Source organism: Podarcis vaucheri (assembly GCF_965113315.1).
Source record: "Podarcis vaucheri genome assembly, chromosome: 9".
NCBI lineage: Eukaryota > Metazoa > Chordata > Lepidosauria > Squamata > Lacertidae > Podarcis > Podarcis vaucheri.
Window position 1 is genome coordinate 64,063,405 of NC_138767.1, and position 17,957 is coordinate 64,081,361.

Below are 17,957 nucleotides of genomic sequence, written 5' to 3' on the forward strand. Positions count from 1 at the left end.
AAAAGTGAGTGAGGACTAGCAACAGAGAAAAGGAAATGGAAAAATGACCCAAAGTGATGAATGGAAGTAATGAAGAGGATTCCCAGACTGAAAATTTTGCATACCTACTTTGCAACAATTGTTGGGGGTTGAAGAACACCAGCCTTAGGAGACTTATGGTCTGAGACCTAGTTTACATAAGCTTTCCAGGATGCTGTGTGCTTAATTCTCTGAATTTCCTTTGAGTACAAAAGATTTATAGGGGTGTGTAAGATGTGGGTGGGACATTGGTGGTGCTGTGGGTTAAACCACAGAGCCTAGAACTTGCTGATCAGAAGGTCAGCGGTTCGAATCCCCTCGACGGGGTGAGCTCCCATTGCTCGGTCCCTGCTCTTGCCAACCTAGCAGTTCGAAAGTAGATAAATAGGTATCACTCCAGCGGGAAGGTAAATGGCATTTCCTTGTGCTGCTCTGGTTTGCCAGAAGCGGCTTAGTCGTGCTGACCACATGACCCGGAAGCTGTACGCCGGCTCCCTCGGCCAATAAAGCGAGATGAGCACCTCAGAGCAACCTCAGAGTCGGTCACGACTGGACCTAATGGTCATGGGTCCCTTTACTTTTACAAGATGTGGGTAGACATTCTGTTCTAGATGGGGCAACACTCTCCTTGAAGGATCAAGTGTTTAATATGAGGGTACTTTTTAATTCTGCATTGACACATGAGGCCCAGGTGGCCTCAGTGGCTGGTAGCTGCAGTCATACATAGACAAGGGTAGCTTGGCAACTGAGATACATCTGAGCTGATTTAATATTTATATGCAGCTTCCCCAGCAATCAAGTTGAACTCAAAGCACCTCATGTCAATAACAAGCCATTAACAAATGAAAATGCTTCCTAATACAAAATGAAGCATTCCGTAAAAGTACAATAAATGCATCGAAGCAATAGCAAAATCAGGTGTAGGCAAACTCAGCCCTCCAGATGTTTTGGGACTACAGTTCCCATCGTCCATGACCACTGGTCCTGTTAGCTAGGGATGATGGGAGTTGTAGTCCCAAAACATCTGGAGGGCCAAATTTGCCTATGCCTGAGCAAAACCAACCATCAATTAGGCTACCCCACCTCCCGACATAAGACCATAGCTTTCCCCCCTTTTTCTTTTTAAGAACTAAGACAGCAAAAAGTCCCCGATTCAAAATATGTTTCAGAATGTGCTGCTATTTTTTGGGGGGGGGGGAGGGTTATTGTTTTATTGCAATATATTATATTAGAATTTCACTGTTTCATTCCTTGTTATATTGTACATATTGCCTCTGTTATTTGTAAACCAGCTACAGGCCGCCTTAAATATTACACAGTGTATGAATATATTACATAAATGGTACTCAAATTAAGCTCAAAGAAGAAGGTGGCACCCTCATGGTGACTCCAGAGGCGAGACTTGATGTAGTCTTTCAGGGTCAACAAACTGAGATTGGCTCACCCATGTTGGCCCGGCACACTATCTGAGCTGTGTGTTTTATTTGGGTTGCCATATTTCAAAAAGTGAAAATCTGGACACAAACGTTTTTGACTTTGTTTTTGGCAAAGTTGTTGAGCAAAAAAAAGTTTCTGGGCTATTTTAAACAAAAATCACCAAAATCTACACTACCGACATGGGCTGCGACCCGATTTCCCCAGACATTCCAGCGATTTCCGCCCGGAGGCTCTTTGCGAAGGATGAATTTCCACGAAATTCTGGACGTATGGCAACCCTAGTTTTATAGCTCAATGGATCCAGTCCTGAAGGGAATCACAACAGCTTCCTCCTTGTCTTCCCAATGAATTGATCTTTGATACAGGTGTTTCCCAGGAAGACAAGCAAGGTCCCCTGGGGCTGAATGAGCAAATACTGTCTTCCCTCATTTTTTGTAAATCACTGTTATTAAAAGCTATTATATGCCGTTTCATAATTGTGTGTTTCTTCTCCACACCCATTTCTAGGATTTTAAACTTGGATATGGCATCACTATAATCCCCATGAACGTAGCCAATGTGAGACAGGTAGACCGCACAGCCAAACAATCTTTCGAAATAATCACACCTTACAAGAGCTTTAGGTAAGTCCCTGGAACACTTGTTTTGATAATGCAAATGTAAATAATTGTGGAAACTATTATTGAGAACCTTTGAAACCACCTACATGAAGTATTATTATTATTCTGTAGTAGGGTTGCCATATTTCTTTTTAAAAATAATAATAATAATTTTTGTTTGCTTTTTAAAAATAAACAAAATATAACAAAATCATTTTTAAGTCCATATACAGAGATTACTCTGAATCTCACGACTTCCTCCCACCCCCTCCATGAGTCCTAATGCTAATATTTACACCTGCATATCAATTCATTATCCAAATATTTTGTCCCTCTAAATTAGCCCTAGTTTTTGTTACTTTACAAATGTGGTTAAAATCCTGCTAATGTTTTCATCTGTTTACAATGGTCACATAGATCTATTAAAATTTCCCCCCATTTTTTTTTTAAAGTTCTTGTCTTCTTGGTTTCCGAGCTTCCCAGTTAATTTTGCCATTTCAGCGTGGTCCATCAAGTTGGTTTGCCATTCTTCCCTCTCCCGCATTGTTTCTTCCTTCCATCTTTGGGCTAGTAACATCTGTGCAGCTGTTGTCGCATAGGGTTGCCATATTTCAAGAGGGTAAAAACCTGGACATAAAAAGTTGTTGAGCTTTTTCAGGGCAGTCGCCTGATGGCCCCCTACCACCAAGCTGAAGCCGCCACGCCAGAACCCGGGTCGCCTGAACCAGAGCCCGGGTCCTCCACGGCAGAGTTCAATCTTGAACCAGAGCTGCCCATGCACACAATTATTTTTATTAAGCCCCAAATCCAGGACGTTTGCTTTAAAATGTTTAATTCCCCCTAGATGGGCATGTAGTAGCCCCAAAAGAGGACATGCCCAGGAATTCCAGGATGTATGGCAACCCTGTTCTATAACACAAGAATAGTGTTGCATGCCATCCCAATCTCCGAGTGGTAAGGGATTCTAGAGCTGTAATGAGACTTCCAGCACGAGGCTGTCTAGGATGCTGCCTGTAGAATTCAGAACTCTGTTTTGCTTTTTGTTTGCTTTTGTTGAAACGGCAGGATAGGAATTATTATTTTTAAATGAATCTTTTGGCTTTTTGTTTTGTTTTGTTTAAGTCCTCTGCTGTGTTTTGACAAAAGGAAATAAATCCAGAACTCCTAAGTGTACAGGCAATATTTTAGACAACTTCACTTCTTGGAAAGCGTAGATATAGAAGAGGATAGAGGTACAGTCGTACCTTGTATCCTGAATGCCTTGCAAGTCAAATGTTTTGGCTCCTGAACACTGCAAACCCAGAAGTGAGTGTTCTGGTTTGCAAACATTCTTTGGAATCTGAATGTTTGACACGGCTTCTGGACATTTTGGAAGTTGAACGGACTTTCAGAACGGATTCCGTTCGACTTCAAGGTACCACTTCAAGGTACGACTGTGTACAAGACAGAAAGGACAGAAGCAACACAGAAACATATGAGGCTTTGTGGAAACCCAGATCTGCACTGAGGAGGCTTCCTGACATCACAGTTTGATTCCATGAGTGGGGAAAGCACTCCAAATCACCCCAATTTGCCTCATTATTTGGTTTCCTCACAGACCCAATCCACACCCTTTGTATATTATTATTATTTATTTCATTTCTGCACTGTTTCTATTTTTAAGAAAAATCTCAAAGCGGTTTACAGAATATTAAAACATCAACAAAACATCAACAAAACAATCTGAAGAAAGTCAAATATAGAGTATACAGTCAAAGCAACATAATTAACAGAAAATTAAAATATCTTAAAGATTTCAAAACAAAACATTACAAAGGAGGTCAACTACAGAATACATATTTAACACAAAGTTAAAAAAACCATTTTTTTAAAAAAAACATTGCTAAGTGAAGTCAAATATAAAATGCATATTTAAAACAGCATAATTAACAAGTGAATAAAATATTGTCGTAAGCATGATATATAAGGGTGATGAGTATAAGTTGGCAAATACTAACTGAGGTAAGAAAGCAAAGCAGGGTTTTTATTTTAAGATTCATTTAATGTGCATTAATTTGATTATCTTGATGCTCAGCTCTCATCTTCATGCAGCTAACTTCTCTTAATAGCTGGTAAAACAGATAGGCCTGATCTATTTTGTATTTAATCGGAAGACCCTTTGTCAATGGGTTTCAGTTTTACGGCAGAGTCTGAAAAAGAGAAGCAGGCGTGGATTGAAGCACTACAGCAGTCTATTGCGGAAACTCTCTCTGACTATGAAGTAGCTGAGAAGATCTGGTTCAATGACTCAAACAGGTCCTGTGCTGACTGCAAGGAACCGGATCCTGACTGGGCATCCATCAATCTCTGTGTTGTCATTTGTAAGAAGTGTGCAGGTAATTAAGAAACTGAGTGTTCCATCAGACAACATGCCTACCTTAAAGGGCATGGTGTGTCTCAGCCATATTTATTTCTGATTTAGTACAAAGGCTTTAATCCTTTTATAGTTTCAAGAGCCCAGTTTAATTTTTCAAAATTGTGATATATTTGATAAATCCCTTTTAAGTGTAGCATATGAAATGATATGGGAAATTATTGTACAGCTTTGTAGGGATAGTATGTGGGATCTGTAATGACTCCCAAAGTCCTAAAGGGTTTTACAGATCAAAGCAGGGATGCGGGTGGTCTAAACCACTGAGCCTCTTGGGCTTGCTGATCAAAAGTTTCAAATCCCTGTGATGAAGTGAGCTCCCGTTGCTCTGTTGCAGTTCCTGCCAACCTAGCAATTTGAAAGCACACCAGTGCAAGTAGATAAATAGGTACCGCTGCGGTGGGAAGGTAAACAGTGTTTCCATGCGCTTTGGTTTCCATCACGGTGTCCCGTTGTGCCAGAAGTGGTTTAGTCATGCTGTCCACATGACCTGAAAACCTGTCTGTGGACAAACACCAGCTCCCTTGGCCTGAAGCAAGATGAGCGCCACAACCCCATAGTCCCCTTTGACTGGACTTAACCCTCCAGGGGTTCTTTATCTTTTTACCTACAGACCAGTTGAATCAGGCATAGGGAAATTCCAGCCCAGGGGCAAAATTACATCCAGTAGGGATCGTAGTTTGGCCCATAAAACTGTTTTTCAAAGTCAAGGCCATTTGTCATGGATGCTTTAGTTGAGATTTCCCATAAGGTCCCTCCCAACTCTATGATTTTATGAAGCCTACCTGCCCTACACCTGAAGTCATATTTGACATCAGGTGTGAAACAGGTGAAGATGTGGCTGCAAAGGAATGTGTGCTCTTGATTTTTCCCTTGCAAGCAGGGCTTGTATTCAGCACCTTTAAATTTGGGCACTCCCTAGTGTTATGTACTGAAGTTCTCACCCTGGGCCAGCAGGGGGATACTGTAGATAGTTATGCAAATGAAGGATCGAAAGTGACGTTCAGTGATTGGATAGTTTTAGAAAGTTGCTACAGTTATGTTGTTCTGGAGCTCTATATAAGCAGGCTGACTGAGCTCTTCAGCTCAGTTCTGTTCTGGCCTCTGAATAAAGAAGAGCTGTTTGAAGAATTGCTGTGTCGTCTGATATGTTCACCCACAACTTAACACCTAGGATTGGCTACTCTGGACTTCCTCATTGGGAACTCTATAGAGTGTGGCCGACCCCTGGTAAAAATGGAGCTTGAAGCCACTGCTGAGGTTTTTTTTTAATCCAATTGATCCCTTCAAAGGACCATTTTTCCTTCACATCCCTGCTTGAATCGATCCACCTTGCTGAGGACAAATGTTCCTTTGCAGCATGGCTTGATTGCAAGCTAGATTGTGAAGAAAAAATAGGTTACTTGATGACATGGTGAAGTCAGGTAATAGACAAGCAGGTGATACAACCTGCTTGTCAAAATGATCCACAGGTGAAGGAGTTCAGGATCTTGCCCACCAGCCATATATTGTAAGCCACATGATGTAGGCGCACTCCTTTCTTTTCTTTTATCTGTTTATCAAAGTTCTGTCCCTAATTTCTAACCCTGAAACATGCTACATCTTGTTATTTTGACTCAGGGCAACACAGATCCTTAGGACCCAGAGATTCGAAGGTCCGAAGCCTCAAAATGGATGCCAGCATTTGGAGTAATGAACTCATTGAGGTAGGAAACAGTAGGGCGGAAAGGGAATAGGAGAGACGAGCCTTATCAGTGGGAAAAGTAAACATTTACTGTGAAGTTTCGTGGCATGTAATGATGCTCCTGAGGAATTTGTCTATTAATTTGAAATCCCTTCCCACTTGATACAAATGCTGCTGTGCTTCATAGTTCCGTGCTGATTTTTTAAAACTTTTATTGCTTTTTATTGATCCATGGTAGTGAGGATTTTTTTTTCCGTGTTGGGCCAGATTTCTTAGAATAGAAAGTGTGGGGATAAATATATTAACATAAAAAGGAAGGCCGTTTTGACTTCAGTACAGTGGTGCCCCGCAAGACGAATGCCTCGCTAGACGAAAGGGTTTTCCGTTTTTGAGCTGCTTCGCAAGACGATTTTCCCTATGGGCTTGCTTTGCAAGACGAAAACGTCTTGCGAGTGTTCTGCTTTTTTCCCCGCTCCCCCCTTTTTCTAAGCCGCTAAGCTGCTAATAGCCTTTTAGCCGCTAAGGCTAAGCCTTTAATAGCCGCTAAACTGCTAATAGCGCTAATCCGCTAAGCCGCTAATAGGGTTGCTTCGCAAGACGAAAAAACCGCAAGACGAAGAGACTCGCGGAACGGATTATTTTTGTCTTGCAAGGCACCACTGTACTTTGAAAAGTTCTCCTTAATGCCAAGCTATTAGATTTTGCTGTTGTTTTCTAAAGAACTTCACTGACATAATACTTTAATTTATTTCCCCACATTTTCCAGTTTCCAGAATGGCAAAATGTCAGTCTGTAAGGAATGTTGGGGTACATAATTGGTTTTCTACAGATGCCCCTTAATTCATCTGTACCTTCTAAGTATTTCATCATTTTCCTTGGATCCTGTGTTGGGATATTGCTAGGGCTATGCATATGATGTGATTCGATAGGAGCACAGGAAAGCTGCAGAATGCATGGCACAGCACAGAATTCAGCTTCCTGAGAGTTTCATTTTTTTAAAGTGTATATCTAGGCCATATGGCTCTGCTGATGTGCTTGATGATGTGTGCAGAGAGTGCCTGCTGAAGTCACATGAACTGCTGAACAAGATTTTGTTGAATAAGATGCTAAGAAAGCATGGGAAAGCTGCCTTTACACAGAGCCAGAACACTGTTCCATATAGCTCTGGGTTGTCTACAATGTCTGGTAGTGGTTCTCCAGAATTTCAGGTGGGATTCTCCCATAGCCCCACTTGGAGATGTTGCAAATTCACCTGGGACTTTCTGCATGCTCTACCACGCAACTACCACCCTTTCCCCATCCTCAAGGATGAGGTTTGGCTCCATTACAGTCTCTTTGGCTAGGAGAAGCAGCAGAGCAAGTCCCATGTTTAGACAGAGTGAAACAGCCACCTCATGCAGCTGATTTTGGGTGTCATGGAAAGGCAGCAAAGTGTTAGATGTTTACTAAGTTTGCTTTCTTCCTTCTCCAGCTTTTTATTGTAATAGGGAATAAGAGGGCAAATAGCTTTTGGGAAGGAAACATTCAGCCCGATGAGGAGTTGCGTATGGATGCCCCAACAGACCAGAGGTTAACTTTTATTACACAGAAATATAAAGAGGGAAGATTCAGAAAAAGCACTTTGCTGTACAAAACCAAAGAAGAATTAAACCAGGTAAATCTGGAAGAAATGTTGGGATATGGGACTAGTTACTCTTTTTTTGAGGCTGTGGACTTTATATCTCTTTTTCTTGTTTGATATCTATCATCTATCTATCTATCATCTATCATCTATCATCTCTATCATCTATCATCTATCATCTATCACCTATCTATCATCTATCTATCTATCTACAGTGGTGCCTCGCAAGACGAAAATAATTTGTTCCGCGAGTCTCTTCGTCTAGCGGTTTTTTCGTCTTGCGAAGCAACCCTATTAGCGGCTTAGCAGATTAGCGCTATTAGCAGTTTAGCAGATTAGCGGCTATTAAAGGCTTAGCGGCTTAGCGGCTAAAAGGCTATTAGCGGCTTAGAAAAAGGGGGGGGAGCAAAAAAAAAGCGGAACACTCGCAAGACGTTTTCGTCTTGCGAAGTAAGCCCATAGGGAAATTCGTCTTGCGAAGCAGCTCAAAAACGGAAAACCCTTTCGTCTAGTGGGTTTTCCATCTTGCGAGGCATTCGTCTTGTGGGGCACCACTGTATCTATCTATCTATCATCTATCAATCATCATCTATCTCAAAGAATCTGGGCATAATAAAGACTAAAGACTAACACCAATTTTGTTTTGGACCATAACTCCCATCACCCCTCACTATTGGCCATGCTGCCTGTAGTTCAAAACATCTGGATGACATTGTGCTTTTGTAGATTAGAGTCCAGACTGTGAACAGATTAGAGGAATTGTGGGGTTAAATAGGCCACAACTTTATTAAATGGTCATTTCTATGTAAAGAAAGGAATAAGTAGCCCAAACTAATTGAACGCACAACTGGACTGTCCTCTGTTGATGTCCTCTGTTGATGCTCTCTGTCACAACTCAACTGACACAGCCAGGAGAAGAAAGATTACAAGAAGGTGTTTAAAAAAAAAAGGCACAGATATGCAATAAAAAGGACTGGCCAAAACCTAGTTTGCTTTATTGCCAAAGTGAGCAAATAGATACACCATGCCCTTCCAAACTTCAACTGATGCCAAATGGCGTTTGGGTATATAGCCCATATATAGACCACAGCTCATAGACTCATAGAATTGTAGAGTTGGTAGGGATGCCAAGGGTCATCTAGTCCAACCCCCTGCAATGTAGGAAGCCTTGGCTCACAGCTGTCCCTGGGTGGACCCCAAATCCTAAGAAACATATCTGATTAAAAACAAGTCATGATTCCAGTGGCCAACCCACCTCCTCCAACAAATCCCACAGGCAGAAGCATTGCAGAGCCAGAGGAGCAAACCAGGACTAACATTAGATACAATCACTCCCACCCACTCAATTATTTCTGACTTTTGTTAGATATGTTGATGAACTCACATTAATAGTTCAATTAATTGTTAATTTTATTGTATGCAATTTATGAAGGCCAGAATCCAGAGAATCACATAGCTAGTACTATACCTCCAAGGGGAGCTTTGAACTTGTAATTTTCCAGTGGTCTTCATGCTCTGTATAACAAATTGCTTTTGAAATGGTGTAGAGATTTGAAGATAGCTTGTTATATGGCATGAAGGTCTGTTGTTCAAAGAGGGGAGGAATGTTAGAACTTCAAGGAAGACCTTGGCTTCACCTAAGAGAACTCTGTATTTTATATGTAGGGCATGCAGCCCTATTACAATTTTATTCCGGAATGCCAAGTGACAGTAGTTACACTTCTAGGGTTAAATGAAGATATTTCAGTTTGTTCCATCTGTTCTGTGACTTCTAAATGTAAGTGTTCAGAAAGGATTTTGTTTTGATCTGCAGAGGTAGACAAGGACCAGCAAAATAATCAGTTGAGCTAGAGTATCCTCTATAGGCATAGATGTGTCACCAGTATTGCTGAAACAAATAGTAAAATGACTGTGCTCCCGGTGTAGCATTTTTTAATAATGCCTTATAAGGTTTTCTTACTGTGTCTGCCTTGAGAAGTCAGAGCCCGGTTAATGTTGCTCGAAAAGAGAAAAATGAAAAATATGTATTTGCATAACCCCATAAATTTGTGTACTACATTTCTGGCTAAACCCAAGTGTCATGCTTTTTCCTCCATACATAGAAGCCCTGCTCAGATGGCAAATATATGCCTGTACAGAGAATAGGTGGTATTATGGTGCCTTGTAGTCATCCACATACTAGCTCAAATTCCCTGTAGAATGCCTACACATGTGCATCTTGCATGCATGATCAGGGACACTTAAAAAAAGAGAGAGAGACCCCCGTGTACATACAAATTGTACAACATGTGCTCTGCTCAGCAGTCTAGATGAATGTGTGAAAATTGTGGTTGGATTCTGGAGTCCTCATTATGCATGTTTAGGCACCAGGCAAACAAGTACCTTTGGCTGATTGACATCTAATTCCCTTTTAAATTGCGTTGGGGAGGGGGTGGTTTATTGGATGGTTCTTGTTTTCATTTTTATTACACATTTTGTGGTTTTATATTGTGATGTTATGTTGTGAACCGCCCTGAGACCTGCGGGTATGGGGCAGTATAAAAATATATTATTATTATTATTATTATTATTATTATTATTATTATTATTAGTTAGGTTTGTACATGTACATATGCTTTCAGTATAATGGATGTGGGTGGCCCTGTGGTCTAAACCACTGAACCTCTTGGGCTTGCTGATCAGAAGGTCGGCGGTTCGAATCCCCGCAATGGGTTGAGCTCCCGTTGCTCTGTCCCAGCTCCTGCTAACCTAGCAGTTCGAAAGCACGTCAAAGTGCAAGTAGATAAATAGGTACCACTGTGGCGGGAAGGTAAATGGCGTCTCTGTGCACTGTGGTTCCGTCACGGTGTTCCACTGTGCCAGAAGTGGTTTAGTCATGCTGGGCACATGACCCGGAAAGCTGTCTGTGGACAAATGCTGGCTCCCTTGGCCTGAAAGCGAGATGAGCACTGCAACCCCATAGTCGCCTTTGACTGGACTTAACCATCCAGGGGTCCTTTACCTTTACCTTTTATAACCCATTCGCCTACTGAACAGGGCTAGTAATAGTTCCTGTACAAGGTAAGCTGTCTTAAATAATGGATGTTGGTCCAGACCTACGAATCCCCCAGTAATTGTAGCACACTGTGATTTAATAGCCTTATGATAGTTATCATAGAATCATAGAATCATAGAGTTGGAATAGACCACAAGGGCCATCGAGTCCAACCCCCTGCCAAGCAGGAAACACCATCAGAGCACTCCTGACATATGGTTCTCAAGCCTGTGAAATGTGGCGAGCTTTGACCTTGCTGTGTGAATTTCAGCTGAATGCATCGGCTACAGTGTGACGAGACCGCTGAGATTGCCCATTGCATTAAGAGTCGTTAATTCCTTCCTGTTTGGTGTTCTACTTGTAGCTCATGCTTTTCATCTTTATGATCAGGCCCTGTGTGCTGCGGTAGTTAAGCAGGACGTATTGGAAACAATGATGTTGTTGTTTAGCGGAGCAGATGTGATGTGCGCTACCGGAGATCCTGTCTACAGTACCCCATACTTGTTAGCCAAGAAATCTGGACAAAGGCTGCAGATGGAATTCCTTCACCACAATAAGTTTTCAGGTACAGACTTGAAATGTGTGTGTGTGTGTGTGTGTGTGTGTGTGTGTGTGTGTGTGTAACTGCGTGGTGCAATGTATTTTAAGTTAATATGGATTTAAAAAGATCAAATAATGACAAAACGGAGAGAATGTGGCAGCACTAAGTCAAAGTCCCACTTGCAAAACTCTTTGATGTATATTGGATGCTGTGACTGAATTTTTGTAAGGTAGATAAAAATCACGAATCCTTTATGCTTGCAGGTAAATTCCCTTTTACAGTCTTACCTTGGTTTTCGAACAGTTTAGTTCCTGAACATTTTGGCTCCTGAACGCCGCAAACCCGGAAGTGACTGTTCCAGTTTGCAAACTATTTTTGGAAGCCGAACGTCCAATGGGGCTTCTGTTGCTTCCAATTGGCTGCAGGAGCTTCCTGCAGCCAATCAGAAGCCCTGCTTTGTATATGATAACAACAAGAAGATGAGGAAAATAACAAAGAGAAAATTGAACAGAACTGTGTACATTAAAGCAGCAGCAGCAAGAGAGATGTTTGGATCCCTTTCTGAGCTCGAAGCATGGGTACCCCCAACAAAAATTTAAAAATGTGGCTGCATAATTTGGAATTAACGTGATTCGGAATTAATGTGATTTGATTGGCCTGTTAATAAAAATTATTTGAAAAAAACAAAACAAAAACAGAAGCCCTGCTTTGGTTTTCAAACATTTTGGAAGTCGATAGGACTTCCAGAACAGATTCCATTCAACTTCCAAGTACTACTGTACTTTCCTGGTTTTGGCACCTTGCTGCCTTGGGACATGTGTGTGTGTGTGTGTGTGTGTGTGTTTGTGTGTGAGAGAGAGAGAGGAGGGGAGGGAGAGAGGAAGAAAGAGAGAAAAGGAAGGGGCAGAGGGCCTGGATGTAGAAATAAATTGAGGTATACACCTTTTTAAATATATTTTTTTAAAATTCCCACAAATTTCACATAAAATTCCAATAGCTAATAAATTTTCTATTGTTTTATCGATACGTGTTTCATAGTCACTGAAACAGGCTCTTTTCATTATACTTTTTGTGGACTTTTACAGATTTCCCTAACTATGAAGTTCATTCAGACAATGTTTCCTGTCGAGATTCTTCTTCCTTCCTTTGTGACTATTTATACAAGGTTTCCTTCAATGCTACAAAGCCGTTTACAGAGAAGAAACTAAAAGAAGGTATTACAGTCTCTTTCCCATCCTGCTCACCCCAATGCTTGACTTGCTTTTTAGAACGTTGGTCAGATTGCAGCTCTTTCCTGTTTTATTTTAGAACGTTAAAAGTAATACAAGGGGGGGGGGGGTGTTTTTGTGAAATGATGTGTATGCAAAGAGACAGAAATGTCCCCTTAAATAAAATAAGATTCTCTGATCACAAGTTCATAACGAAGAATAGAAGGAGAGGGAATGATTCGGTAATATGTACAGCAGGTATTATGGTTCCTACACACTTGATTTCTTTTAAAATATTGCTTACCCTAATGAATTCCGTGTGTGCATTATAAGAGATCCATTAGGTTTTAGTTGTCCAATAGTTCCAAAGAAGAATAAATAAATAAAAAGATTTTTCCCCCATGTTTTAAAAATGCCTAAATTATGACAAATTAGTTTGATAGTTAATAGGGATCATATTCAAGCTTGCTTTCTGGGAATAAAAAAAAAAGTTCCTTAGGATTAAAGATGCAGTTCAGTTAAGTCAAAACAAAGTATACCCCTCTTGAAATTACTTAATTCCAAACATTTGTACAGTGGTACCTCGGGTTAAGTACTTAATTCGTTCCGGGGGTCCGTACTTAACCTGAAACTGTTCTTAACCTGAAGCACCACTTTAGCTAATGGGGCCTCCTGCTGCCGCCGCACCGCCGGAGCACGATTTCTGTTCTCATCCTGAAGCAAAGTTCTTAACCTGAAGCACTATTTCTGGGTTAGCGGAGTCTGTAACCTGAAGTGTATGTAACCTGAAGCGTATGTAACCCGAGGTACCACTGCATTTATAGTTCAGTCGTGCTTATTCACTTCTTTGTGGTTCTTAGAGAAGGATAATTGGGTTGTAAAGATATGTTTTTCTGAAAGCCTTTTATGGGAACCTCTATTGCAAGGGCACCAAATGGTGTAACAAAAAGTGGTAGCGTTTGGAGTTGGGTCCTATGACTTTTATTAGAGCCTGAGTTTAAATATATTGTGGGATTAATTTCATATGCCCACAGGAGATTTGTAGTTCTTGAACAGCAGATTACCGCATGGCAAAATGGAGAGGAGTTTCATTGCTGTTACACAACATAGAGGCTTGCAGTTTTCAGGGGTAGAATGAAATGTATTGCCCTGCTGCAAGGATTACTTCTCTCTGCCCCATAGAGTGGAGATAGCTCACACCCTTTCGAAACACTGCCTAGGATGTGTGCCACTAACATGAAAGCTTGATTCGGGAATGATGAGTAATTCACCACTACAGTCATACCTCGAGTTGCGTTTGCTTCGCGTTGCATTTTTTGAGGTTACAAACGTGGCAAACCCAAAAGTGTTTTCTTCTGGGTTTGCTTCTTCGCGCATGCACAGGAGTGATCTGTGCGCTTCGCGCATGCGCAGGAGTGCTCTATCACATCACATGCATGCACAGAAGCGGTGCTCTACTTGCGGACTTTTTGGGGTGCGAACCGCACCCTGGAACAGATCGCATCCGTAAGTAGATGTACCACTGTATATGAAACCATTGTCCTATTTAATCATCCCACAGGACAACAGTTACCGCAGAATTGCTTCTTGATGTTGCAAGGTCATAACAGATTGCTTTAAGGAGGTGCTTGGTCACTACAATGCCAAACCAAAACAGTTCTGTGTACCTTCTATTAATGCAGATGATGTCTTGGTCACATTCCCTTGTGACAAAGAGACAAGGACAGTTATGCAAATGACCTTCTCAGTCATTATGTATTGTTGATGACTGAGGCTTGGACAAAGGATTTCACAGTGGAGAAAGGGAAGAGTTGGTTGGAAGGCCAAGGGGAAAGAGGTGAGGGACCTGTGGTGTTGTGGGGTGAAGGAAGAAAGAATCAAGAGCCCTCTGTTTTCCTCCACTGCTCATCTTAAGATAAAACAGGCACCATAATAGTTGTACATGACAATGCTAGGTATATATTTTCATAGGACGGGCTCTCAAATCTTGACATGTAGTGGTTTCTTGGAAGAATAGCATTGGTAAGCTTTAAAATATTATAGTGTTCCTTGGCTTTTTCTCCTATTTGTTACAAATTTTTTGCGCATATATCTTCAGGTAAAGCCTGATATTTTGTGTGTGTGTTTGTGTTTTTGTGAAAGCTATAGCCCCACAATACTGAGTGGGCTTTCTACCATCACCTCTGCCAGCGTAAAATAGATTGACTCTGTCTTGGCCTCTATTTCCAGTGTTCATGGAAAACAAGAGCACCACCTTTTAGCTACTGCATGCTATGATTCAACTGTTCATTTTGCAATCAGCTCCTGTCAGGCTACATGCTTTTTCCTGCAGCTTTCAATTCTTCTAAGTTCAGAGGTGTTTTTTTTTTGCTTTGCCACTTAGGTTTTTCGTTCTTCTATCTGTGTCTGTATAGTATCGGTAAACCTGAAATTGTCAAAATACGATATTCTGCTTTAAAAAGATCATCTTATTTGGAAACCCAGCGAGGTTGTGGCAAGTGTTAAAAGGAGGCTGTTTCAGAAAACATTGCTGTCTGCTTTTGATCTATAAACAAGCTGTGTAAACCCATCGATTTATTGGAAGCCTTGGTCAAAATAACACCGATTGGACTTGAATATCCAGATGATCCGGGAGATGAGAGCAAGGCAATTTGTTGCAAATCTGTAGATCCCTGATGGGAGTGGAGGCTTGCATCTGTCTGTATTTGTAGGCAAGGCACATATTTCTACAGCTCTAGATGGGAACAAAAGCATTGTAGGAGCCTATGCCATTTTCACAAGATGCAACCTTGAATTTCCCATAAGGCATCTCCCTGCTTTGGAATGCCAGTATACCTGGGAATACCTGTGTTTCCTTAGTGCCTGCCTTCCTGCAGCCACTATTTATAGAAGCAGATGGAGGCTGATGTCAGGCTGGTTCCACTTAGATGAACTTCAGAGCCGTCTGTCCTTTCTATGATGGACTATTGAAATGCGCTCTACGTGGGGCTACCTTTGAAGGTGACCAGGAAACTACAATTGATCCAGAATGCGGCAGCTAGACTGATGACTGGGAGTGGCCACTGAGACCATATAACACCAGTCCTGAAAGACCTACATTGGCTCCCAGTATGTTTCCAGGCACAATTCAAAGTTGGTGCTGACCTTTCAAGCCCTAAACGGCCTCTGCCCAGTATACCTGAAGGAGTGTCTCCATCCCCATCGTTCAGCCCGGACACTGAGGTCCAGTGCTGAGAGCCTTCTGGTGGTTTCTCCCTGTAGGAAGTGAGGTTACAGGAAACCAGGCAGAAGGCCTTCTTGGTAGTGGTGCCCGCCCTGTGGAATACTACCCCATCAGATGTCAAACAGATAAGTAACTAAACAACCTTTAGAAGACATCTGAAGGAACTTTCCAGTGGTTGATGTTTTGTTGTGTTTTTTGATATTCTGTTGGGAGCTGCCCAGATTGTCTGGGGAAACCCAGGCAGATGGGCAGGTATGTATGTATGTATGTATGTATGTATGTATGTATGTATAAATAAATAAATAAATAAATAAATAAGACATCTGAAGGCAGCCCTGTTTGTTGTTGTTGTTTAGTCGTTTAGTCGTGTCTGACTCTTCGTGACTCCATGGACCAGAGCACGCCAGGTACTCCTGTTTTCCACTGCCTCCCGCAGTTTGGTCAAATTCATGCTGGTAGCTTTGAGAACACTGTCCAACCATCTCATCTTCTGTCGTTCCCTTCTCCTTGTGCCCTCAATCTTTCCCAACATCAGGGTCTTTTCCAGGGAGTCTTCTCTTCTCATGAGGTGGCCAAAGTATTGGAGCCTCAGCTTCAGGATCTGTCCTTCCAGTGAGCACTCAGGGCTGATTTCCATCGGAATGGATAGGTTTGATCTTCTTGAAGTCCATAGGACTCTCAAGAGTCTCCTTCAGCTCCACAATTCAAAAGCATCAATTCTTTGGCGATCAGCTTTCTTTATGGCCCAGCTCTCACTTCCATACATCACTACACTTTGCTCTTAGCTTCCCCCCAATCCTGTTACATAACTCTGACCTTTCCCAACACTGTGCTTTTGTTGCCTACACTTTTGTTCTATCATGGGAGAAGCCGCAGAACCAGGAGGGCAGCTTGTGTGCTAAATTCTTCAATTGGAAAAGGGTTAGCTCATGATTACTTGAATTCATCTTTTTGAATCCACCACTGTTTTTGTTGAAAAAAAGCAAGGTGTGGCCACGAGATCATCTGAACATCAGCTTGCCTTTCCCTCTCCTGTGGCCACAAAAGTTTAAGCTGCGTCCTTTCTTCAGTTGACATTCAGTTCCATAAAGTAGATTGGGGAATTGCATGGACATTGGGGGTGGATTCAGCAGGGATGGTTGGATGTCAATCATAATATCAGCTTACTTACTGGGTGGACGTCTCACATGGCGGGACTTCCTGTTCCTATTTTCCTCTGTGCAGCCTCCCATGCACCCCCAATACCTGTCCAGGGGTGCCATTTTTTGCAGTGTGTGCAGAGAGGGCTGGGGGGGGGGAATGGAATTTCCATTGCTTATACATGTGTCGGGGGCTTATCCAAATAGCACTACTATAAAGACCATTAGCTTTTCAGCAAGCGAACCAGCACCTATGGGAAATTATTCATGGCTATTTGAGAAGCTACACACTTTTTAAATACAAGGTGCAGTTCAAATGAGTCCTTAAAAACCATAATGTTTTGTTACCTGGGTGATGGGTAAAGTAAGAAATGGTGCACTACATGTGGCGCAAACATAAATGAACGTTACTTTTATGTTCTCTTGAAGAATTGCGAGGGCAGTTTACTACTGTGTACAGCTACTTTGTCCTTTAAAGCTGTAATATTTATTTGCTAAAGGCCTAAATGTAACAGTCTACATAAGTCTGTTTGCCGAGACATCCTTATTTAGTTGTAATGTGCACTGAGATTGTGGCAAGACCAGACTTTGAAGCTGTTTACTAAAAAAAAGGATGCATGTCTAGGAAGCTCAGTTGCATTTTGTTGACTTCTCTCTGTGTGTGCTTGTGCAAATGGGGACCGCATTAGTGTTTTATTTAATGCATTTTGTGGGTTTTTGCTTTTGTTTCAAGTTTTTGGTACTACTGAAGCCCTCACAATTTCCAATTTTTTTTTTAATCCCAAGTCTGAATCATACCCTTCTCAAAGACTGCAGAGTGCAGAAAATACAACTTATTTTCCAAAGATTTCCACCTGTGTTTTGCATATTTATTTATTATTTTATTTATTAAATTTCTATACCGTCTTGTATCCGAGGAGCACAGGGCGGTTTGCAATATAAAAACACAAAAATACATAACATAGTAACAAACCGAAACAATGAACCCCTTCACTAGCAAACACAACAAACAATAAAACAAAGAGCTAGTTAAAAACATAAAG

At 41.5% G+C, this 17,957-nt stretch overlaps 1 protein-coding gene across 3 annotated transcripts in view; it reads left to right on the forward strand.

The window, feature by feature from the left end:
• ARAP2 (ArfGAP with RhoGAP domain, ankyrin repeat and PH domain 2) overlaps positions 1–17,957 on the forward strand; it is a 158,610-nt gene that overhangs the window by 79,437 nt on the left and 61,216 nt on the right. For all 3 annotated transcript variants that reach the window (XM_082238008.1, XM_082238007.1, XM_082238009.1), the window contains 6 exons: positions 1,963–2,078; positions 4,230–4,429; positions 6,085–6,170; positions 7,620–7,802; positions 11,194–11,368; positions 12,430–12,558. In XM_082238008.1, the coding sequence (XP_082094134.1) occupies positions 1,963–2,078; positions 4,230–4,429; positions 6,085–6,170; positions 7,620–7,802; positions 11,194–11,368; positions 12,430–12,558 (889 nt within the window). The remainder of the gene's footprint in view (positions 1–1,962; positions 2,079–4,229; positions 4,430–6,084; positions 6,171–7,619; positions 7,803–11,193; positions 11,369–12,429; positions 12,559–17,957) is intronic.